The sequence below is a fragment of the Bemisia tabaci genome, chromosome 3 (genome assembly GCF_918797505.1).
Source record: "Bemisia tabaci chromosome 3, PGI_BMITA_v3".
Lineage (NCBI taxonomy): Eukaryota > Metazoa > Arthropoda > Insecta > Hemiptera > Aleyrodidae > Bemisia > Bemisia tabaci.
The window spans coordinates 43,833,424-43,859,506 of record NC_092795.1 but is presented as its reverse complement, the minus strand read 5'-3'; the positions used below and the strand labels follow the sequence as shown (position 1 = coordinate 43,859,506).

The following is a 26,083-nucleotide window of genomic DNA, read 5'->3' as shown; positions in this document are numbered from 1 at the left end:
TGTTTCGTCACTGATGCAATTTCAAGGGGTGTTTCTATAAGGAAATTTTATGAAACAAGAAACCAAGGAACCCACCTTTATACGTTTTTTTCGTATTTTTGAAAATAAAGGCTCTCAAAATGTTCAGATTTTTTCCGCCGCGCCACTGCACGTTTTCGGTCCGGATTTTGCCAACGCAATCCGTGCTTTATCCTGAGAAAGTAGTAAATAAAATACCCACTAAACTTCCCAGTCTAAATCGTCAAAGATTTATTGCACATAGGCTAAAACGATCATCTCAAAGTTTACAGCATCCAGTCTCTTTTAGTCTTGCGAGTTAAAGCTCAGTGAAAAGTTTCCATAATGTTTCAAGTAATGTACTTTTCGCCCTTTTATTTTCCAACCGCGAATCCGAAAGACTTCCCCGGAAAACGCGTCTCGTCGATACAGCAGGCAAATGTTACAGAATTGCGCAATTAGGGTTCAGGGCGCGTGTTGCCTTATTTCCGCGAAGGACGCGTTTCTGGCACGAATGCGAATAACATAGTAGGCCGAGTCGCGGTCGGCGCCGCTTGTCGCTTATTGTTTCACCCACGAGTTGATCGACAGAGAAAGCATAAACCGAAGCTCTCAGCTTTGCACATTGTCTTTGCGACAGAGTCAACTTTGAAGAGTCACTATCATTCCAGAAACTCGTATTAGTCGTGAAACGCTATTTTATGCATCGAGAAAAAAACTATATGTACAAATTTTTAAGAGCAGCCCGAGGCAATGACAACAGTGGAAAACACAAGGAGGAAAAACGGGAAACAAGGCCAAAAACACACAATTAATAAAATCCGGGACGTTTCGACTCAAAACTGAGTCATTTTCAATCGGAAACAATAAAACAATAAAAATTTAAAAAAGGAAAAACAAAGAAAAACCTGAGCCCTACATGTTGGTAGCCGGGTTTCAAAAAAAAACTATACAGTTAAATCACCGAATTGGTAGTGTTCCATTCGAACTCTTAATTATTATATATGGTAGCCATTAGTACTAATATAGAGGTATTTTTAACATGAAAATTCGATATTACTGGAGCTGTTGTCAAACTATCAGGCTGTTAAGGTACCAATATTATTTATGACCATACCATTTTATTAAAAGCTCACATAAAACGCTGTAAGTTGATACTTTTAATCGAATAAGTATGTTTCTCTGTTTGGTGTGGAATGGAGCGCCAAAGTGTGTAAGAACTTAAGTATTGAAACAAATATACATTTCTCATAAAATTACAAAAAAAAGTGTATTTTGTGACAATTTTCATAATCAACTAATATAGCAGAGTAACTCTTGTATCTCTGCCGTCATACCAAAATTTTACTCTCTGTCAAGCTTAAGGCGCAAAATATTATGGGCTGGAAAAATATTTAGGTCCATCAGGACTAATGAGTTCTTATCAGGTGACATTTTGGAATGCTCTTACCTAGCATCAAATTTTCTCCTGTCAAAAATTCAGAGTCGAGAAAGAAAGATTTGATTGTGAAAAGAGTGAACTCCACCTCTGACATAGAGTCTTATGGAGGAATGATCCTCTTAACCACTATTTCCAGGTGGCTCTCAAAGTGACTCGATTCAGTCCCATCAAGCTCGGTTCGATCTATTCTCGATTAGAGCCCGAGAAAAGCTAGTCCTAGGACTTCGATAGCAGCCTTTTTCTGTGGCCAAAATCATGAATACTTGAGAGATTTTAGATGTTTGCACAGGAAATCCGGCTCTTGTTTCGTTGATCTTCAAAATTCACAAATTGAGAATGCTTGGTTGCTTTACCGAACTTTCTGCCTGCCTTGAACTTCTAATTAAAGCTACCCAAATCATCAGGGGTATCTGTATCTCCCTCGCAGAATGAGTTTATTAAATTACTCAGAGACCCACCAGACGGATTCCTGCCTTCACTTTGTAGGCTCAACCAGTTAAATCAACTCGGAGGTTGAAATTGTAAATACTCAAGGAACACGTCAAGAATCCGCAACAAGGTTGCACCCTTGCCCTCGATTCACCCTTTCGCCCTCCCTTGGTTCCTCCATCTTCCTGGAAACCGCCACAGCAACATAACATCCCAAGAAGGATGTCATAAATTGGGTGCATGTCCATCCGATATGTTTCGCCAAATCAGTAAAGTACATCCTCAGCCCCGGCGCTCGTCCAAAAATAAAATTACTTTATTTATAAACTTGCAGGTCGTCCTTATCGAACGAGCATTCTATTCAATCCAACGAATAAATTAGCCAAGTGGGTCGACCCGAAATTTATGCTGCCCCTTTTATCGGGTAAATATACGCATCAATGAGGTAGGCAGTGTTGCCAAACTGGCGGGAAAATGTTTCGATGAACCTAACGACTGAGACAAAAGTGCGATTCCTATGAATCGTCCGGGATACGGTTTAATCATCTTCGGGATCGGTGAGAACTTGTTGTGAACCTGAGGGGGACAGAGCCTTAGGGAGGTTGAATCCGGTGGGTTTGCCAGCAAGTTGGCAATTAGGAGCGTAGGTCGGCCAAGGTTGGCGAAACTGGTTGGGAGCTGGTGTCAAAGTCGCGTCGCCGCGGTCGTCTTTATGAAGCTCTTGGGTCTTTTCGTTGTATCCGACGGATGACAGATTTACGACCGTCGTAGGAGAGATGAGACGGAGTCGGAGATGAGCAATGATTCTGTTGTGTAACCCTCTTCGCGCGTTTTCGTACCCGAGGAAGTAGCATTCTGCGATGGTGCTGGTGGTCGACCACAACAATTTATAAGTTCGGCGAATTTACATATAGGTTAGGACCCACGTATAATCACAATTGAGAAATATTGGCTCATTGGTATTTAATTTGCTACTTTTTTTCTCTCTCAAGCTAGTGCCTTTCGAAAGGTATAGGCTAATTTGCTAATTGTTTCTTGTGACTATCATAAGAACTACTCTCAAATGGAAGCCGTAGTTACGGCCTTTATCAGGGGCAGATCCAGCAATTTGGCAACACCGGATTTTCTCCATTGAAACCTATGTTAAATAATCGATTCTTGTCGGGGCAACTGGCCCCTCCAAAATCGATACATTTCCATAGGTAAGAATGGAGAAAAACAGTGTTGCCAGTTTGCTGGATCCGCCAATGGCCTTTATATCATTACCGTCCATTTGCGGATTCAGAGGCTGGTAGTTCTGGGTGCTGCAGCCGTTATAGCTCTGACTACTCCGGGTGTGGAGACCGGAGCAACGTACTCTGCTCCACCCGTGACTTTTGGTCTCTCAGCCCGCAACGGAGGGTAGTGTGTATAGCCAGTAACTATGGCTTTCACACCCGTAGTTTTTTGTTTTCTTTGTTTTCTTTTTTTCAGTGACATAGAGGAATTGGAATTTATTCCGGATCTGCTAAAATGTTTCAAATTTAACTTTTTTCCTTTAATTTTTCGTGATGAACGGTTTTTTACGACTCCTAAGCGGTTAAAAATACTCATGTGCGCAAGGATCACTGAATGTTTTCAATACCTAAGGTCATAATCCTGCTTTTTGCCTCATCTGGCATGAATCGCAACACTCAAATTTAAGGTAGAAAAATCTTACCACGAATCAAGTTCGGAATTTTCCAATTTCCAGACTTTGAAATCCAACCATCTGAAGGAAATTCCTTGCGCGTCCCTTTTGATGTCTGACCCAGCTACCTCTTTCGCAATAATTCTCCACAGATTACCTCGGCACCCGGCTTAGAGTGAAAAATTACCAAAGGTGCCTAAGTACTAAATCGCAATAAGAATGTAGGTGATGCGCATTATCCGTAGAGCCGTATGCAAATGTACCCAAACACTCACACTGATGCACGCAGCTCCTGTACACGCGCACACGCCGACAGCGTATGCTTATTTTCGATGAAGATGGAATCCATAAATTAAAACAGCGCTCCGGCGTATCCGAAATTAATATTTTGGACATATTTATTCATTCATCAAAAGGTGTGGAATGCGGGGCTGATGCTTGCATTAACGCGCGCGGCGATTACTTTGGCTCCGGCGAGCTTTGCTCACTTGCTTTGTGCTCCTCACATTGTTGAAAAATTAAAAATTTATCAAATAAACAATCCAATTTTTCCGACTTGAATATTTGCACATTTCATTGAAAAGAAGATACAGCGCGCCTCGGTTATCCGCGATTCGGATTATCCGCGGTTTATGAAGCGGACTTATTTTTTACATTAGCATTAGAGCTCAAAAAAATTAATTTTGACTCTAATTTTAATTTTTGAAACTCCTCGGCTTTGATTTCCCCGCGAAATGGTGTGGACCTAGCACCATTTCTCCACCTTGTTACTTATTTTTTACTAAATCTATTTCTTTTGAAAGCGACCGGGACCAAACTGAGAAAAAGGTTCAAATCGCCATGACTCAATCTTGTATCAAAAATTTCTTCAAGAAACGTGTATTGATCCTTTTTTAATAATTACATACTTGTCTAATGCATGGTAAGTGTCTTGACTGATACCTTTACAATACAGTCATTCGGATGACTTTTTCTGGCCGTCTTTTGTAGATTCGGATTATCCGCGATTTTCGATTATCCGCTAGTTTTGATTATCCGCGATTTTCGATTATCCGCGATTTTCGATTATCCGCGATTTTTGATTATCCGCGATTTTCGATTATCCGCGGTATCTCCGGTCCCAATTATCGCGGAAAATCGAGACTCTGCTGTACTTTTTTTTTACCCATACTGCTACAACACTTTCCAAGAAAGAAGTACTTCAACTCCGACGTAACTTGCGAGGACACGATAGCGCGACCGATATCCATCTCCGGCAAACGCACCCTTGGAAGTAAAGTTTCCGTGTTACGTGCAACTGACCCATTTAAGTTCCCAAATCAAACATGCAAAAGACCGCTGCCACTCAAAGGCGCATACCGACGAAACCGCAGCTAAAATTACCTGGCCCGTCTGCGATCAATGCGGTAATAATTACTGCTCATCGGAGAAAGACAAAAACAGCGGTGCCACCCCGTTAAAAATTCGTTTTATTCAAAAATATTACATGCCAGGAATGAAAATGCTTCGTCCGGCCCGAGGGACCAAAAAATGTTGCGATGGCAGATGATACACAAACGTCGAAAATATTTTAAAAAGAGGAAGTCTGTAAGTATTTTTATTCGAATCGATGAAAAATGTTTACGCGACAACGCAACACTGGGCAGAGACGACTCTTCTTAAGACGCGGGTCCAACCTTCGCACAATTAAATCGGCTTGCGAAACTTGGTTTGTCATCTTTGCCGCGCGCATCTCCAGCCTTTCCGCTTGTTCAAATATGGCCACCCCTCGCCCGCGCGCGATATCAGTCATCCTCGATGCCTCGCGCTGGGTCAAAACAAAAGGAGATGGACCTTGTCTAAGATATGGAACGGGTTCAGGTAGCCACCGATGGACTCTCAAACATTTAAATTAAGATATTTATATTAAGGTAGAATGTTGAAAAGAGCCATGATGTCACGCGTGGAAAAATTCGACCATCGTTTGAATTTTGGCCAAGGACAGAACCTCTTCTCCCGAGACTGCCGTGCTGAGAAAAAACGCCGTATGAACCTACCGGCGTTGCCAAATTTTGTTCGTATTTGAATCCAAAATATCTAAAAATTTCTAGGGAAAATATGTATACATATCGTGATAGACACCTCTTTTATCATGGGAAATTTGGCAACATTCGAATGTTCATACGGCGATCTTCCTTAGCACGACAGAAGAGGAGTCTTGAACATCGGTGCGGTGCCGAAAGGCATCATAATTTTTATGCGCATATTGAGCGAACTGCTTCCAAGAAGTGCATCAATGTGTGGGCGTATCAAGCGCAAGATAATGCAATATTTGATTTGATTTAACTTTCAATCCTAAATAAGTTTCACTCATATTCAATTCCTCTCACTTCTTGTATGCAAAATTAGGAGAAATAAGAAAAATGCAAAGGGATTTTTGACCATCTGAAAGTACTCCCAAATCGTACAGTCTTTAGTTGGAAGTCACACTATGATATTTTGAAATTAAATAAATATGATACGTTTACATCTAAATATATTCGTATACTTGAACTAACTTCACCTAAGTGAGCGTGTTTTACGATCCCAGCACACGTCGGAAAATTCTCCAAATCACTTAAAGGGCCGCCCTGCTGATACTTTCTTCAATGGGATTCTGTTTTAGATAAACAGATTCCCTAATGTCCTAGCCGGATTCTAATATTTCTTCATAAAAAGCCCAGCTGAATAAGGGGCACTCCTTTAGAAATCCGATTGGTAATTGGGTATATTAACAGTAAAATTTTTCGCCGTGCACAAAAAAACTAAAAACAAGCTTTCGATGAAGTCATTTTCATTTCATGTAGGAAACTATAGAAAGATGAGGTAATAAACGAAGAAAACATGTGATAAAAAAATCATCAAAAGACAATTTTGAACAGTATGGGTCTACTGACCTATTCGTTCATTTTTACTGCCGCAAATATTTTTGCAGAGGTGCTGTAGTGTGCATCAAAACGCATATTAGAGGTGGGCAGTTAGGGGAGGGGAGGGAGAGGAAATGTAAAATGACAGGCACAAAATCGTGTAAGATGAAGAATCTTGTGTGCCAATTTGTCCTCCTATTTTGAACGTTTTATGATCCGCAATGACGAATATCATTGATAAATAAAGGCTATAAAATTTTATTCACAACCAGCGAGTACTAAAACAGTGATTTATTCTCCAAGCACCTTTTGAGAGCTTATTGTGTGGAGGTACGGGTGTGTTTGTGTGTGCACGCGCGGCCCTTTTTTCCCCTTTTAATATATCTGTCATGCTACAGGAACGGAGGAGTCAAGCGTTGAATAATTGATTCATGAGAGTCTTATTTAAAACTTCCCACCTCAGATTTCGGGTTAAAGTCCTTAAAAACGGATTTCATGAAGTGCTCATGATTAATGAGGCTCCAATTACCTTTGGAGTATACCAAGTAAGCTCACGTAAAAACCGGAGGGATGGGGAAATAAACGAAGGGGGAAAAGAGATATAAAAAGAAATAGCACGAATGAAGAGCCTGAGCTCTCTTTCAAAACGGCTCAAATTTTATAGATTATTGTCATAGATTTTTTGATGATTTCTGATCACTCAATATTAAAAATGGTTGCACAGTTCTTTTTGAAGTGCAGCCAACAATTGATAGGATTGTTTTAAAACCATATTACTACATAATTGTGCCAGAATTTTACACAATGGTCGTAGTAATAGTAGTAGGAGAACGAATTTATTTTTACTATGGATGCCATTAACAAATTTTGAAATAAACTTTAATGCTTTGAGTTTCAGTAACATCACTCCGTATAAGGCATAAATCCGGACAAGACATAAAGTGGGCTGCACAGTGTTAGGTCTTTCTCTTCTTCTCTTCACCCTCCTTCATCCTCTCCCCTCCTCCTCTTCTTCTTCCTGAGCTCATTTAATAGACTTGCAAATTTCCAGGGTAAATGTTCGCAAAAAGCCTTTTCTGAGATTTCTCTTTACATTTAAAACACTCCGGTTGTTAAAAGAAGTATTTAACGCGTATTGTCGTATATTGATGATGAGTTATGATTCAGTATTCTTAATTTGGATGGCACTTCGACTATGATCTCTCAATCATACCGTATTCATAGACTATCTACAAGTACTTGCTGATTTAGCTTTACTTGATTAATTTTAGCTAATCTCACCGGTGAGATTCAAATCGACACCTATATCCACGTTATATCGATGAATAGATTCCTCTTCGTTTTGAGCGAGAAATTAATCTCTTAACAAAAGTTAGCAGTTAGTTTTGAAAAAGATTCGAGCCAACAAAAAATCTTCTATATAATGAATAATCTTCACTTGTCATTTAAGTGTTGATTGAACGAAATGAAAAATGGTTAAATTATTCACAGCAGCCAACTCCACAATCAATCAAACAGTAATCGCAAAAATTAATCGATCCGACAAGTCATTGGTTCGTTGTCTCTCGGTTGTTGAAATCTCCCGGGCTGGAAGGCCTAATCGTAGAATTACCTAACATTTTTTCACGATGTCCAGCAGGTAACATGCGCGAGCCATCCGGTCTAGGTCTCCGAGGCAGAATGACCGGGGTTAATGGGACGACGCGGCGAGTGTCATGAGATCACGGGATAAATCAACAGCTGTTGGGTGTTGAGTGTTGAGTGTTGAGAGGAGCGGCTTAAAATTCCGCACGTGTGGTGATCGCTACTCCTGCCATATTCTGATTCACTCGCGAAGTTGCCAAAATTTCTGTCGTTTTGCGGATCTTTACTCCGCCGCGTTAAAGAAAAACGCCGTATGCACATCCAAGAGTTGCCAAATTTCTTCGGATAAAACTTTATTTTTCAGGGAAGTTATACTTATTTTTCCTTGAGATCTTTAGGTATCTCAGATACAATTGGGAACAAAAGTATGAGAAAAACTTGAAACAAAATATTCAAAACTATTTCAGTAAATCTGCTTTTATTGATGGAAGTCTGGCAACACCTAAAGGCTCTTTTGGCGTTTTTCCTTAGCACGGCAGTGTTCGTAAAGGCAAACGCATCCTGTGGCCCTATCGAAACGATCCATAGGAATTTTGGACACCATTGTATATTGGCCCAGGTTCCCATGAAAACCCTCAGAGGACCATCTAGGAACCATGAAGGTTCCCTTGGATTCACGGAAAAAATTAAATTGCTGATTTAGCAATTCAAGTGCTAAAAAAAGGTACTGCAATGTTTTAATGTAGATTTTATAAAAAAAATGCTACTTTAACCACCCTCGTGGTTATTTTTTTTATATTTTTTATTATAATTTTAGCAATTGAATTGTTAAATCAGCGATTTAATTTTTTTCGTGTTACTCTGGCTATCCCAAAGGACTTCTGTTAGTCTATTTATTCGCTCCAATGAGTCCCTGTAAAATCCCCGTGGGGAACCGATAAAATCTCATGGGCCCCCATGGGACCATTTTTACAAGGTGTTAAATTAAAACAAATGACTCAAACGGTTGTTTTTTTTTTTTTTTTTTAATTCCAAACGTGCTCTCCTATATTTATTCTGGGTTTTTCAGAGTAACGGAGGGCTTGGGGTGATTTTATAGGATCGAAAACATTTTATTCCAGCCGGGTTTCTTAAGTTTAAATTAAATTATGATTCTTAGCAGTTAAAAAACCTAAATATATCTAATTATATGATGACATCAAACGAAAAGGTTAAGACTTTAGATGAGGATATTATTAAGAACCATAAATGATGAAATTACTCGGACGGAGACGGGGCGAAGGGCAAAAAGGCAACTGTTTAGCCGCGGTGGAATGGCCCGCGGATGAAATTGCCGGCGGTCGCTATATTTTATTGAGTCACGTCCCGCCGACATCCCCAAGATCATTTGCGCTGCGGGAGGACCGGAGGGATGAAAAATGCGCGAAAAAACGCGGAGGCGGGGGGCGAGGGGAGTCGTGTCGCCGGACTCAAATTTCAATAACCTCCCCATGGAGCGCCACGCCGCGCCGCGCCCCGTGATAAATCGCCCGCGAGGAGAATGGAAAAAGGAACGACTCAAAAATCGCTACGCCACCTGCTTGAATACCCCCTTTCGCCCAACATATACATTTATATGAAAATAGATTGTTTGGGATGAGGAAAAAATTGGCGCCTTCTGAGCCATAACCTCATCGTTGCCAAACTTCAGAGTCTTGGAAATCCTCCTCATCATACGGCCGTGCAACGCAAAAACGCCGTAAACGCCATTTTACAATTTTTGGACGCAATGTATCGTAGCAGAAAAACTTGTGTACCTCGGGACAATGTTTTTACAGAATTCTTTTGCAAATACTATCAAGAACACTTTCTGAAAATTTAGGGTGCATAGGTAAAACAGTTTTTACTTTATAAAGTGTTAAGTTCCAAAAAGCGAGGAGAAATCTCGATGGATTTACGGCGTTCTTGCTTAGCATGGCAGCATACCGGAACCTCGAAAGATTTCACGATGAGAAGTCGCACTTACGGCCTTTTACCCGCTGCGCATCCCGTTGGCGGTGATCAGACACCGCTTTCATATGCACGGTTCCAAATATTTAATATCTCTTTTTGCGTGCGGTATAAATATTTGTGTAATCTTCCCTCTCGTGATTATGTCATTTTTTGGCACCCCACGCAAGCGGATTCATAACTCTCCCGCCGTAGGACGCCTCAAAGGAAGGAATTGTTGAGGAAGGTTCAAGTGTGACACACACGAACGGAGCCGCGAAAACGGTATCAATTTATCATTTCTTTTTCTTTTTTTTTATCGCGCCGAAGGAAAACGAGGGGGAGGTGTAAATAGTGGAGAAAGTGCTCTAAAATACCCCGGTGAAATATGTCAGATGTCTAGGCGATAACGACTCAAATTATAAATCTCGCGCATCCATGCAAATGAGACCGCGGGCGAAATAGAGGGTGTATTTATGTCCAAGTGCAGCCAGCGTGCAATTCGGTGTGATGCCGCGTCCATCAAGGCGAAAGCTCATCTGCAAACCGCAACCCTTCCCACGACCACTCTATGTCTCCCATGTTGCAAGGTGAAAGTAGGAAAGCAAAGCTTACAATTTTTCCTAGAGTACTGCGAGAGTACTTCTCGTTAATGATGTCAGTATTTCCAAAAATACTGCACTTAAGCTTTATCTCGAAAATGTTTTTTGAAAATGCCAGTTTCCCACGCCAGTTTTATAATCCAAGTTTATCCGTACAATCTCCCGACAACGCTTTTCGCTCAGTTTAGGTGCAATTTCCACACTTAGCATTTTTCTTCTTTCCTCTCCCTTCATCCCTCTGTTTTTTCTTCTTACCCGTGCGTATCCTGTATCACTGCTCCAAATACATTTCTTGTTCTGTTTTTATTCATGAGACCCCCATGCATCCTCTCAGCTGCTCATGTCTGTTCCAGAAAGCTGGCAATATAATTTGCATCCTCTCAAGAACATGCAGACTTCGCGAACATTCATGGACGGTTGTGATAGGCTCAGAACGGTGACCTGAATTTCACGGAGGTAATAATTCAATTCTTGAATGAAATATTTAAACGTTGCAGTCTCGTTTAACCTAATAAAGGAAATAGACTCCTCCAGGTATGTGAGCATCTGCCTGGCATTCTTGTGGAGGAGCAATTTTAAATTAATGCAGAGCAGACAAATTGCGCTATGAAGTTTTGCAGTTTTTCAAACTGAATAACCTCCTAAAACAAGGATTAAGTTGGGAATAAAAACCTATCTTGCGAATCTTGGAGACAAAACATGTCACCTTTCAGTTTCCTGTCACTTCTGCACGATAGTCTTGCTGGGGCACAAAATACTTTTCACACAGATATTGGTGAATACAAATATATTATCTTTTTCGAACAATCTGTTCTCTCGTCATTTATAGAATATAAAGTAGTGAATGAAGTGAACTACTCAAGCTAGCGCCGTCATGTCAGCAGTATGCGGCAAATCGAAGGAGGAGGACATTTTATGCAACGCAACGAGCAACGTTCCGGTGCACAGTGGATCGAGTCAATTAGAGAGGTCGGACCTGAAATTTTTGACTGAAACTGCAAATTTTGATGTTTATTTCATCAAATTTTAAATTGCAAGGGGTATTTATAATAGGAAATTGTACGAGGAAACTAATAAAACTACTTATAGAACCTCAAAATTTTGTATAAACGGAGTTATAAGCGTTTAAAGTTTCCAAATTTTGTCCGACCTCTCCTATTGACTCGATCCACTGTGCGGTGGCGCGTTAAGGGCGTTAATCAGACAATCAGAGCGAAAGTACACGCTCCTTGCCGCGAGAGGGAAGCAAGGAATGACACTGGACAATAGTGACAATAGCACGCGTTGGCGTTAACGATCTTGTCAGATCGTGCTCTAATGGTGACAAAAATAAATCAAAACCCCGGTCAAAAGGCGCGAAATTTTCAAGAACTTTCAAGAAGATCATGTGGCCGATCCCATCTTTATGAACACTATAATGAGTATAATGATCTATAGTTATTCACACCGAACTAATATCCGAATTAACTGTTGCCTTTTCCACATGAATTGACCAGGCTAATGAACGAAAGGAGGAAAGAAACAAACGATCCGTTGCCTCGTGACTTGTGGCTCGTTTATAACGCCTGGATGCAACTATACGTGCTCAAGGGTTGTCCTCGTTGCATACAGATCTAATTGAAGGCGTTTTGACTTTCTCTCCAGCTATGGACACCCCGCGCCGTTCTTGACCTCTTATCGAGATGTTATGCTGAGAGACGCTCCTACCACCCTGAACTAAGGTTGAGTCATTTTTATTGAATGCAGAAATATTCTTTTTTTTTTGCAATGTGGTGTTAATTGTTCTATTGACTTAATGAATTATTAGCCGTTTCGACCGTTGTTGTCGAACTTTGTGAAGAACTATTTTCTTTTTCGTGTTTGAAACTTGAAAAAGCACGATTGCCATAAAGCCGGAAAAAAATTTGACAGTATCATTTAACTTATAGTTTCGTGAGATAAATCTTCAAGTCACCGCTTGCAATATAAACCTAAGGAAAAAGAGAGCAGGTCAATCCAAAAATTCGTGAAAACCATTCTCACCTGTTATGACACCGAACAAAATGCTATAAATGAAAAAACTGCATAGTTGCTTTTCTGAGTTTTTTGCGGTTTATTAGTTTCAATGACTAAAAATGTTCCTCAAATTATCATGTGTATAGTGCTGAATCTAAATAAATTCGTAGGAAATTTTTATGAAGAAAAGATAGTGAAACTAGAGGTAGACATAATAAGAGTTTTGCAAATTTTAAAAGTGCATGTTTCATTTTTAAGTTAATAATTTACTTTTTGCAAACAATAGGATTTCAGAGCAGACAGATCATTCTTGAAGATAATTCTTTCGGCGGCACTTTGAGTCAGAACTTCAGCAGTCCAGCTTGAGCCGCATAAATCTGGCTATATTCATGCATGCATCCAGGCTGTCGTGTTTACATTTCGCGTGGCTTTACCGCAGCCGCCCGCCGCCTATAGAGATAAAATCAAAGTTGGACAGCTGTGTTGCCATTCTAGGTATCCTTACCAACCTCTTACCGTTTTTCAGAGGAGAAAATAGACAATTTTTCAAGAGAATGGCAATCCTGTCGAACAGGGGCGCGAGGCGGCAAACCGCACTCGAGCAACTAGTCAATCTCATTGACAGTCACAGCCGCAGCCTAACCAGACGATCATAAGCCTCAACCCTGGAGACCCTCCATGCGCATTACTCATCTGACACCAAATTGTTTAAAAAGGCTAATATCTATGCATGTTATATAGTTTCTTTCCCTCGTTGCAAATCGAATAGGGTTTTTTTACGATATAATTTTACAGCACGGGAAAAAAAAGCACGGGGTTGTTGAATAATATGGATATTTCTGTCGCTGGCAAATAGCAAAATCAGGCATTTTGTCAAATGCCTAGGCGAATAGTCAAATATTCTAACCTAGATTGAAATTAAATTGATTGAAATAAAGAATAAATTCTCAGTAAAAATGTGCACACACAATAGTATTTTAAACAATATAGCTCCTGAAGAGACTCTGATCTTGAAATTTTCAGCAGGTCGTAAAATACAACATTTTTGGAGTTTAAACATTTAATAATACAAATGAAAAGCAATTGAAGAGGAAGAGACAAAAAGAGTTCGTATGTTTGATGAGTTATGTTTCTAAAAATAGTGAAAAATCGTGAGCTCTTTGCCATAAATTCACAAAATTTTGTAGACTGTTAAAATTTGACTATCTACCTAGGCATTCAACAAAATGTCTGATTTCACTATTTGCCTGTGACATTTCAAATTTATTGTGATAATGCCTCAATAAAGTAGGTTACTGACCCGAATGTTGCGATACCACCCCAACTTGAATCGCAGTGCTACCACAATAAATTGGAAATGTATACATATCATCAAGGAAATTGCGATAGGTCCCACAATTTTAGGGGATAACCCAAAAGACATTTTTCCGTGAAATTAAATTATAAATTGCACATTTGAATTGTGGCATGAAAAGAGTCGCTGCTAGCAAACCGAAGCGTATCTATAAGTACAGCAAAGTGTGGTTTATGGACTAAAGGGTTGTCTTTTCAAAATGTATTTACATGCACGAGGACCTAGTGTGAAGAGCTTGTAAAAAATTATAACCATGGCCAACATTTTTTGGGAATTCCATGAAAGTTACTCTTCAGAATGCGAAATTCCCGTTTGATTGATAATAGGGAACCTTCATCTGCGTCTGATGAATGCACTGGTGATTGAAATTTTACGGAATAGGAATGAAACAGAAAAGAAGCAGAAATAGAGGTCTAGGAAATGTTCTGAAAGCTCAATTTGAGACTTTAGAACGGGAGTTGTTAGATCTCCCACTCTAATTTTTTTCTCGCGGGGAAGGTATACTTCAACCAAGGTTGGCATACAACACTGAAGTGTTCTGAATGAACTAATTTTGGATCGAGATAAACTTTTGAGTTATGGTATTAAAATTCTGATAACATATTCACAATGTTATCACATAATGTTTATCACAATATGGAAAATGCTTTCAGGACATGGATTAGCTTCACCCAAAAGTCTACTGAGTCCATAATTAGGTAGACTGGTGGTTATAATTTTCCCAGCATTTTTTCCGTGAACTTCTCGTATTAGATTTGAATATTTGAATTGATGATACGAGTTATTTTAGGGTGAGATCTTTTGGAAGTTGTCGAAAGAAATTTGCCTCTCTAAATACATTCGGGAATGAATCCCACACGGAGATGTATAACCGCTTCGAATAAAGGATAAACTCTTACTATCTTTCATCTGCTATTCAAAGCCCCTTCCAGTGCGGTGATAAGTATCTCACATCATATAATCACCTTTTCAGAGCTTAATAACTTATTTAGTTTCAAAGCTTGAGTTTGTCTGGCATTTACAAAGATGAGGACAATCAGTGATGGAAATTAACTGGGCGGTACCTATCTGGATTGTTGCAAAAACAACTGTCAAAATGTGGGCCTGTGTTATGACACCACCAAACCCTACACCACTCAGCCTTATGGCTCTGATGATTGAGATGTTCGGTAATCACCTCGCAAAATCTGCCTCAGAGGGAGCTATCAGATCTCTGTGATATTTTACCGAGTAGTCGCCAGAGACGACGTTGCCCTTTTGGGTTACCAATGGCCCACCTTCGCTTTAAGCTCATACAAGGTCGTCAAATTTCTACGAATATTAACAGATTTATTCGTTCAAAATATCGGGGGACTTCATGGTCGGTTCACCACATGGCAACATCATGTGCTCGACTGAGCTGGGGCTTCGAAGATTCATCGCACCTACTCGATGAGGTGAGCAGTAAATCAATTGGTGATTCTGGTTCAACGATCAGCTTATACTGCATTACCAAGATTTTTGCATCATTCTGATGAAAGAAAAATAAAAGACCACCCTTCGGTTTTAGTTTGTCGTACTCGCAGGTAAAGTTTGAGGGTGACAAGGGATATTCAACTTGATGGCCACTTATCATACATTATTAATGAAATTTTGACATTGGCGGAGGCAGCAAATTGGCAACATTGTTTTCCCCCATTTAAACGTATTGAAATGTTTCGATTCTCGGAGAGGTCAGGTATGCTCTGACAAGAATCGATTTTTTAACATAGGTTTAAACGGAAGAAAAACGTTGCCAAATTGCTGGATCCGCCTCTGAATGTTAAAACGAGCAGGTTTAGAGGTGAGTTATTTTAAGTGTAATTCGGACTTTAACATCACGCCTCATGCAAAGTTCTGAAAATGTTGAGTATACTGTGAGGAGAAGAAATTGATCGAACAAAATTAGTGCGGTCAATGACAAATTTTCGAAAAATTAGAAGCATATAGGCAACGCCTTTTAACTTCAATGAACTTCAATGTATAGTTTACAAGGACAGAGCACTACCACTGAAGCTCAGTTATTTCTGTAACTAAGTCTTTTAGCGTTATTTAGACTCCTTTTTTGTGTGCCACTTTTCAATCCCATAGCACAATCAACGGATGAATCGTAGCGGAAACTTTTTTACTTCTTCATAACGTTACCAATTATTTTAATCTTAATAATTTTAGGTTTTTTATCTCCTTATTTCTCTATGACCAAGAGGAAAATCCCTCCGGGACCTCGGAGGTCGTGTCACGCAGCGGCCAGGGGGCGTAGCCCCTTAGTAGTATATAAGATCATGAGAGTAATGTTTAACGCATAACACCTAAGGCGCGAAGCGCATCGGGGGTTGGACCGCTCCGGGACCGGGGCGCAGGCGTTAGCCCCTTAGTAGCGTATAATATCGTTGAGTATGCTGTGTTTCGGCGGTGATTGATAAAAATCAGTAACCATCCATTCGGCATCAAGGTATAACCGGCTGGTTACTTTCGGAGACTTCGCGGAGGCGGTGACGTCGGGGAGGAGGGAGGGGGGAGTAGAGGGAATTCCCTGCCCCCAGGTTCAGGATTCCGGACTTGACGGCAGACTCCGCAGGATCGACCTCAGCAGCGTCTGTCCAGTCGATCTGCCTAATCGACGGGATATCATAGGGACCTGGAGCATGTCGTCAGCAGGAGCGAGAGACAGGTGTATGTAATTTGCTTGAGTGCAAGAGAGAGAGAGCACGAGAAATGCCCGGCTGCTTGCATCACGCAGATCCCAGCGATGGAGCATGCTTGGTGTGCGGAATCATGGCAAAGCCGACGGGACATGTGGTGCAAAAATCGTTTCATGTAATGCATAATGCGGGCTGAAAATTTAGGGACGGCTAATGAAGTGGCTGTGAAGGCTGAAAAGGGTATTTGGAAAGTGGACCCGAGGTAGTATGTGTCAGACGACTGCACTGAGAAAAACAAGCGGGAAATAACCTGTAACAGGCTCATATGTTCTTATGTCCATAGTTGTAACTTGGGGAAGACAACAGCCTAAATGATGAAATCGTGAAGAATAGAGAAAGCTTTCACTTTTGGTGCTGAAAATTTCGAATAATCACCTAATATGAAAATTCAGATTTTTAGGGGGCAATTTTTAGGGGCCACGATGGCGCAGAGCCTTCATTTTTAGGCGAATTTGGCGCGTTGGCGCCTGTGAGTTTCGAACACTGTCGACGACCATCGTGTCGTTAAAATCAACGGTCAGTTGACCGCTTTATTGAATCGCACTTGAGCGAGCGAGTGCGAAAAGCGGAAGATGAGAGGCATATTCAGAACGGGGACCGGGGAATCGACCCGTACGTTGAGGGTGGAGAGCAAGAGGAGAAGGAAGAAGAAGAAGAAGGAAGTGTCAAAATCAAATTGACATAATATAGAATAATTGAGCAATAAACGCCTCCTCTTGAGCCACCTGATCGCGCGCCACTCAAATCCAGTCGAGGCACTGGGCTTTTCCGCCGAGTCACGTCCGACCGGAACCGTAATCAAACCCCTTCACCCCTTTGCCAAAGTGCTCCAGATCCCAACTTTTTCCCCCAATGGATGTTATGAAAACTTAACGTTGGCCTGTGCAATTTGGCAACGCTGAAGTGTCGAGCTTTGCAACCAGTCGATTGATCTGCCATTTAAACCTACGGGAAAGGATCGATTATCGGGGTGTTCGCAACGAACAAATTAATAATCGATTCTTTTCCATAGCTTCAACTGGAGGGAAATCTATAGTCGATTTCAAGCATTGCCGCTGTTTGGTAACGAGGTGGGTTACTAGACCAATATGATCTTAATTAATCATGTGCTCCGCGATACTTTTGGCAGTGAGATACTCTCACCGAGTTGAAATACTTCTAGACATGAAGGCGTAGTTTTATGCAAGTCTTAGATAATAATAAATAAACGAATAGGAGATCGATCTTAGCATGATTTTACATTGGATGTCTACAATTGAATAGACACCGGGATACGGACTTTTGAATAAATCGACGGTGCAAGGCCGTAACCACGCATCTCGGTTTGCGACGATGCAGACTTCCTGTCATACTTTATTTTCGAATAGAAAACTGCTCGACGGCAATTTTTAAAATTGTCCAGTCTAAAAAGTGGATCGAGTCAATCAGAGAGGTCGGACATGAAATTTTTGACTAAAAGTACAAATTTTGATGTTTAATAGAGAATTTGCAGGTGTCTGAAATTTTATGAATTTCGTTTTCAAGTGGAAACTACTAAGTAAACTGAACACGAGGATGCCCTTGGTTCACGAATTGAACAATTATTAGAGAGGATATGACAAAATGTTCTAATCTGCTAAAATCCGTGTGTTTACATGAGAAATGCCACCAGATGACGTCACTAGGCGGTGCAATTTTTCTTTTTTAAATCTATTCTTGTACTATTTCCCATATCAGAAAAAATTAGAAAATATACCGCGAAATCAGCTCTTTAAGCACTTTCAGATGAAGCAATAAAACAATTGCATGCAAATTCTCCATTCATCACATTTTAAATTTGGAGGGGTGCTTCTAAACGAAAATTTTACGAGGAAACTAATGGAGCCATTTTTTACGATCTCAAAGGTTTGATCAAACGGAGTTATAAGCTTTTAAAGTTTCCAAATTGTGTCCGAACTCGCCCATTAACCCGATTCACTGCGTGGCGCTGATGGGTCATCCTGTGATTCTCAATGGAAGTGCAAAACCTTCATCACCGGCAAAATTTAAGAGAGGGAGGGTATTTCTGTGGATCGGTAATTTTTTCCACCCGATTCGCGCCCTCAGCGAGCAGAGGAGACAGGGAGACTATCAGCGGTGCTCAGGGTGGCTTGGGTCGCGACTCGAGACTCAGATTCCGATGGCGGGACGTGAGCCCGACTGAAGTAGAGAAGATGATTGATGTGATGTAACTAGACACGAATATGAGAGCACTGACACACATGCGAGGTTGCCGCACGAAATTACACTCCGATCACCCATTGTTCTCCTCGCAGCCCAGATGAGATCATCTTTGGACCAATTCTGAAAACATCTAAACGCCATTAGTGCATCAGTGCGTACTATCAATGACCGATTGAAATGCCAAAGATGTTTGGTAACATTTGTAGAAAATTGGGAGCATTTTCTAGAGAACCAAGTCCTGCGGGCCGATTATTGGAATTTTGTTTTTGTCGGGCGGACATAAGTTAAACGGCGGATCGTGATTGGTCGGCTATGTCTTATCGCTGCTTTGTGGTCCCTTTGTCAGGTGGAATACACGACAAACTAGGGGCACCTCTTAAGTTCCCGACAGTATGTCATCTGTTGCACCTGACAAAGGCACGACAAAGCAGCGATGAGACGTACCCGACCAATCACGCTCCGCCGTTTAACCTAGACAAACACAAAATTTCAATAATCTGGCCCACACGGTGACGATTTTGCAAGGAGTGCGGCTTTGCGAAAAGCGGTCTCAACAGTAAGGTCTTGATGCAACTAAACCAGCTTAAATGATGTCTGTGTTGCATAGAACAAAACTGAAGGCGTTCCGGCTTTTCTCGCGCTAACAGTAATAGTAAAGAATGCAGTAGAGTGAAGTTTCATTTTCAAATGAGAGATTTAAGGTGATTCGACGGTTGCCATATTTTGTTTCAGAGCGACGTGCGATATATTGCATCAATTCATTCAATAATTTTAGCCATTTGTCATTTTTTTCGAATTCTGAGATCGCATACTTCTGTTGTCATGAGACCAAAGAATTTATGTACCAAATTTGACAAAGAAATTCAACGAAATAAAGGCAGGGTTTTTTAGAGGAAAAATATCGCATTCGATACTGATATTGAAACTGCACTCGAATGCTACATTTTTCCTCTGAAAAACCCCTACCTTTAATACCTTGAATTTCTTTGTCAAAGTTGATCCATGAATTCTTTAGTCTCGTGACAACAGAAGTGCGATCTCAAAATTCGAAAAGGATGACAAGAAGCTGAAATCATGAAACGAATTGATGCGATATATCGCACGTCGCCCTGACACAAAAAATGGCAACCGTCGAATCATCTTAATTTACGAACTCAAGTTCAATCTCAACATTTATATTTGGGGTTATCCTCTCTCCGTATATCAATGAATCTATTAGCCGGATGCAAGCGATTAGCGCAATGTGGCATCGCTGACCTAGAGATCGTTCTGCAGCCCAGCGACGAATTGAATAATAATCAGTAGGTCACACCTAAATTAATGAGTTATTCTCCTCTGTTAGGTCTGTCTCGGCGTCCGCGCGCAGCTTGCGACGAGCTTGTAAAGTCGCGAGCTTTACACGCGTATGGAGCTCCAGACACTGAGCCTCCGCAGCGGCAAATCAATCAAAACGACATAACTACCCACCCGCCACCCGCCGCAGCTCCCCTCCGCCCCCGGGGCCCTCAGCGGCGGCGGTGGGCCCCGGGTCGTGCAACTCCGGTTATCTAACCCCATCGTTGATTTACGGACTTGCAAAGGTGCGTGCTACTCCAGTATCAGGCACGCTCCTTAATCGATTTTTAACCGGGCGATCCTGCCGCACTCGATACAATTTGGTAAACCTCCCATGAATGAGATTCGATGACACTACGATGCCAACTCTAGCTCAAATAGAGGGTGAACCGAGGCATACGCACTGCCGTGCTATGGAAAAACGTCGTATGAATCTCCAGGCGTTGCAAATTTCCTTTGATAAGACACGAATTCCCTGTAAAATTTGAAATTTTTAAAAAATTTACAAAAATTTAAAAACAATTTTAAAAAACAAACTTAAAATCACTCACTTGCATAGAGTTTTTAATTTTTGAAAAATTCTAAATTTTATGTAAGTGAGTGATTTTAAGTTTGTTTTTAAAGGTTTTTTTAAATATTTGTAAATTTTTTAAAATTTTCAAATTTTACATATTCAACGACTTGTGTAGTGATTTATACTCCTGTAACATTTTCTCACGTATTTCCTGGTAAACTTATGAATGTATCTGCTCCATCAATACCGCGTTTAAAGGGTACCAAATTAAACTTTTAATTTCCTGATATATGAGGACTTATCTGTAACAATGGCGGATGTAAAAAATTACCTTTTCGAAACACATTCAAAAAACTGTTTTGGCATCGAGAAAATTTTGAGGAAATACTTGAAATGTGATCTTCGAGATCTGTCCATTATGCCAGAGCCAAACGTATTACATTTTTGTGTGAGAAAAACAGTTTTTTAAGGATGTTTTGAAAAGGTAATTTTTCACATCCGCCATTGTTACATATAAGGCTTCATATATGAATGTAGCTTGAGAGTGGGGGGGGGGGGGGGCAGGGGAGCTGCCCGTATTGAAAGTTCCGTCTGAATTGAGGCATCAGGCGCAGAAAGGGCATTTCTTGGTTGCGGTGTTTCAGAATCTTCTTTGCTAATTTATATTTTAGAGAGGAAACTACCGGGTGAATTTTCTAAAATTTTGATTTAAACCATTGTATGATCATAGAGAAAATTTAGCAAAGTTTTTAATCCGTCTTTATATTCCGTCTTTAAAGAATTGTGAAAATAAATCGGTGGATTCAGCTGCGGACGCTCAAGTAGTCTCAGGAAATGCAAATAATTTTGATGGAAATGAAAAATTGAACAGCTCCTCTTCTATTCCACCCTGACAATAATGAATTTGATGCTTCCTATGGCTGAACCTATACAATAATGTCATGTAAAAACGGGAAGTTATCTTACAAAATTAGACCGGCTGGATTTGTTATTATAGTGCGAGAAAATACACAAAAAGATACCGAAAGTTTTTCAACCACAATAGGCACATGAAATTGCAAATCCTCTGTGTAGTTGCACAAGGATACGTAGTTTACGTCTTCTCAGCTTCATAGTGATTCTGCATTCCTATTCTTCAGTTAAACTGTTTGCAACGGTAAACAAGTGTGCAAAATTGCTCAGTCAAACTTTCATCCCCTTGGGTGCTCGCGGAGAGAGGAAAAACTTTATACCAACAAACAACGGTGTTGCTGCTACATCGTATGCTCGTTGAAGCTTAGGAATTAAATTCTCGAGTGATGTGAGAAAAAAACTTTAAGTATTGGCCTCAGCCCCTCAGTATTTGTAAAAAAAAAAAACCAAATGGAATTTCGAAACAATAGATTGCAATAACTTATTTCTCTGTGAATGAAATTAGCCGACTGAAGTTTCCCGGAAAACTTGCAAACGTATTCAAATAAAAACGTTCTCAACTAACTAATCCCTCGGGGGAAAAAAATAATCGATTTAAAAGTGGGGAAATACTTTTTTAAGCTAGTTAGATCCTGGCATGATTCTAAGATTTTTTAACCGTCTAAACCCTATACTTGCATTACATTCTATCAATCAAAAGGAGAAAAATCCCATGTGCATCTTGTCACAAACACGTGAGGTGTTGTCATTTCTGCCAAAAAAAACTCTTGTTTTTAATGACTAAGTGAGGTCATTCATACATTTAAGCGCCTTCCTCAGCGTTTAGCTTCATTAAGCACTCTGCAAAGGTCGATGGAACACAGGGAGGCTTCAGAGGGTTTAAACCGTTAAGGGACGCTCAATGAGGCTTTCCTCTTACCATCATGAAAATGATCATTTTCATAAACCTCGAATAAAATTATTTACTTTAACTTAAGACATAGATCCTTGCAAGTGACTGCAATGATCTGCCTTTGCAAAAATGTAAATAGAAATGGAGAAATGCATAATTTTTACAAACATTTCTAGGTAGGTTCGAATCCTCAATAATCTTAGCAAAACCTCCTTTTTTTAAATTTTTGTATTATTTTTTTGTATTATTTTTTTTTATCTTTTTATTTGTATTGGCCAATTGTTGAAATTCCTCACCATTACCTTTTTCTTTAAGAAATACGTGAGGTGCATAAGAATTTTCAATGTCATGAAGCTGTTGAGAAGCGCTTCTTTGGGCCTCCGTAAACATAGTTTAAACCTTACGAAAATCAGTTCTCTGAGAAAAGGCGCCATGTGTAGAGCGACTATAAATACGGCCAGTGTCCCCTAATACAAAGATGAACAGCCACCTAAAGAAAGAATATCTATCAGGAGAAGAAAGGCTATCAGGACCGATCAAAAAGTTGGAATGGTTTGATCGTTACGGACGTTTTGCTGTTCGAAGAGCAGAAGATCAGTCAAGAAAGACCAGACAAAATATACTGTTGCGCATGTTTCACCTAAAGAATATCTTTAAAATTCATTCGAGGGATCTCTTTTTTGACAGAATAAAGGTGAATTTGCATAACTGTCTATCTGGTATGGTCATGTTTAAAGGATGACAAAGGAAAGGCTGCTAAAGAAGATGCTTGATCGGGCTCCTCCAGAGAGGAGACGAGAGGACGCGAGGTGAAAGGATGGCGACAGGGGATTCAAATGAAACATGGGATTGCCAACTTAGTGAAGGACTGAGGAAAGACAGGATATTTTGGCGGTTAGGTGTCGCAGAGTGGCAGAGAGCGCTGTGAAAGCGGATCTTATAAGCACAAATCCGATAACATCAAGAGTGCTTTTTCATGTCAAATTTCTTAAGAGTCTGAACTCTAGATCCAAGCTCCATTTTTTTCCAGTGTGGGATTCCTTGGTTGAGCATTCATTAAATAAGATTTTTTTAAATTTTCAAAAATTCGAGGTCCCTTTAGTCAAAATGGGTTAAGCTAGTCCAGTTAGTAGCTTTTCCAGTGTGGGATTCCGTGGTTGAGCAATCATTAAATAAGAATTTTTAAAAATTCCGAAAATTCGAGGTCCCTTCAGTCAAAATTGGTTAAGCTAGTCTAGTTTGTTAGCTTTAACAGTGTGAGATTCTTTGGTTGAGCATTCATTAATTAAAAATTTTAAAAAATTTCGAAAATTCTAGGTCCCTTTCGTCAAAATGGGTTAAGCTAGTCCAATTTGTTAGCTTTTCCACCTTGGTTGAGCAATCATTAAATAAGAGTTTTTAAAAATTTCGAAAATTCGAGGTCCCCTAAGTCAAAATGGGCTATGCTAGTCCAGTTAGTCAGCTTTTCCAGTGTGGGATTCCTTGGTTGAGCAATCATTAAATAAGAATTTTTCAAAATTTCAAAAATTCGAGGTCCCTATAGTCAAAATGGGTTAAGCCACATTATTAGAGACAAAAAGAGGGGGCGAAAAGTGGTACTCACAGTTAAAACTCCTAAGCACAGGAGTGGGTGGCGCATCCTGACTCCCATGGTGGTGGCACAAATCCCTTTTTAGGTCCCCCAAAGAGGGACTGTCTCGTCGAGGATACTCCGAACTTCGGTCACACGCACATTTCAAGTCACAAAACCAACTTAGCCGAAACACGCGCACCAAGTCGAAAGGCTACGAATCAGCGTCGAGAGCCGCGGGTCCGCGATCGGATGAGCGAACAATTAAAGTGGGGAAGAAGAAGGTGGAGGAGTCTTTTATATGATGTCGTAGTCACTCAGCGGTGGCTGGCGGTGGGACCCCGCGCGTCCCCGTCTGGGTACCCGGTACCGGCGAGGGCCTCCTCCAGCGATCAGCATAGGTACGCTCCTTCCTTCGGTCCCACCGCTCAACCGACACACAGTGGATGCAGCCAATCAGAGAGGTCGGACATAAAATTTTTAACGAAAACTGAGAAGTTTGATGTCTAATTTGGCACATTTTAAACTTTAAGGGATGTTTTTAAAATAAATTTTACAAGGAAACCAATGGAACCACTCGTATAACCTCGAAGTTCTTCTTATTCTTCTTCCTCTTCTTCTTCCTCTTCTTCTTCTCCTTATTCTTCTTCTTCTTCTTCTTCTTCTTCCTTCCTCCTCTCCTTCTTCTCCTTCTTCTCCTTCTTCTCCTTCTTCTCCTTCTTCTCCTTCAGCTCCTTCTTCTCCTTCTCCTTCTCCTTCTTTTTCTTCTTCTTCTTCTTCTTCTTCAGCTCCTTCTCCTTCTCCTTCTTCTTCTTCTTCTTCTTCTTCTTCTTCTTCTTCTTCTTCTTCTGCTTCTGCTTTTTGTCATTTTAGTGGCTTTTACTCCAGTAGAGAAGCCTAGAGACATCTAGAGACATTTATTATAATCTTTTAGGATTGGATTTATTAGGGGTAGGGATAGGAATATTTGTGGTGGTTGTTTTGAAGAAAAAAAGGGTAGAATCTAGGAGACCAACACCATTTTCACATCTTGAGAGAGGCATTTATTATAATTTTTTAGGAGTAGGACTTATTAGGGGTTGGGTTAGGAATATTTGTGGTGGTTGTTTTGAAGAAAAAAGGTTAGAATCTAGAAGACCAACGCTATTTTCACATCCTGAGACCCACCTAAAAGTTTTATATGAACGGAGTTATTAGCTTTTAAAGTGTTTAAATTTTGTCCGGCCTCTCTCATTGGCTCGATCCACTGTGCGGCAGTCGCCTTTTGTTCCTTTTGTCTCCGCCCGGTTAAGACCAACTCGAAAGCAAAGTTTGCTCCGTTCATGAGTTTATCGGCAGCGACCAATGACCGCCACTAGATTCTCGTTGCCTACCCCCCCCCCACCCTAAAAAATTCGTTTTTCATTGCAGTCAGGAAATGTGATAGGTTCTGCAAAAAATTGGCAATAACACCAACATGGCATACGGCATGGCATTTTCACAGAAATTTTGTGGGGGTTGCTTCATCTCTCTCCGGATGGGGGTCTTGACCCTCCTAGTATGGATCTAGGAGGGGTCTGCTTCGGACGAGTATGGAAAATGGACTATTACTCACAGGAAGAAACATGATGATTTCAAATATACCGTTGCATTGGCTGATTTTAGCACCAAATAGACGGGAGGTGCATGCTCCAGCCAGAGATGTGGCTAATCAGCCAGGAATGTGGTTGAATCAAAAATACTTCTAGTGAGTGCAACTACATCATTAACTGGGACCAAAATTAGCCGTATACATGGTTGAAATTATGTTATCCTCTCTGAGAAATTCATTTTGAAGCAATCTTTATGCAAAATTTGACCAGGGCAAACTCAAGTCAAATTCCATCACTTTAAAAATGTCTTAAATTTGTTTCTCTTTCCTAGTGCAGGTTGTAGTGGAAGAAGGTAATGTGTCGGTTCAAAGGCTTTCATTCCGTACAAATTTTCTCGGAGGACCAGCTATTGAAATTGCATGATTAAGAGGCGGCAAGGCCTG

General features: G+C 40.5%; 1 protein-coding gene across 1 annotated transcript in view; it reads right to left on the bottom strand.

The window, feature by feature from the left end:
- The window catches only part of LOC109030643 (uncharacterized), a 102,925-nt gene extending 78,506 nt beyond the window's left edge, over nucleotides 1-24,419 (bottom strand). Inside the window, exon 1 of the mRNA XM_019041707.2 lies at nucleotides 24,103-24,419. Within this exon, the coding sequence (XP_018897252.2) occupies nucleotides 24,103-24,150 (48 nt within the window). The 5' untranslated portion in view covers nucleotides 24,151-24,419. The remainder of the gene's footprint in view (nucleotides 1-24,102) is intronic.
- Between the last annotated feature and the right edge of the window lie 1,664 nt (nucleotides 24,420-26,083).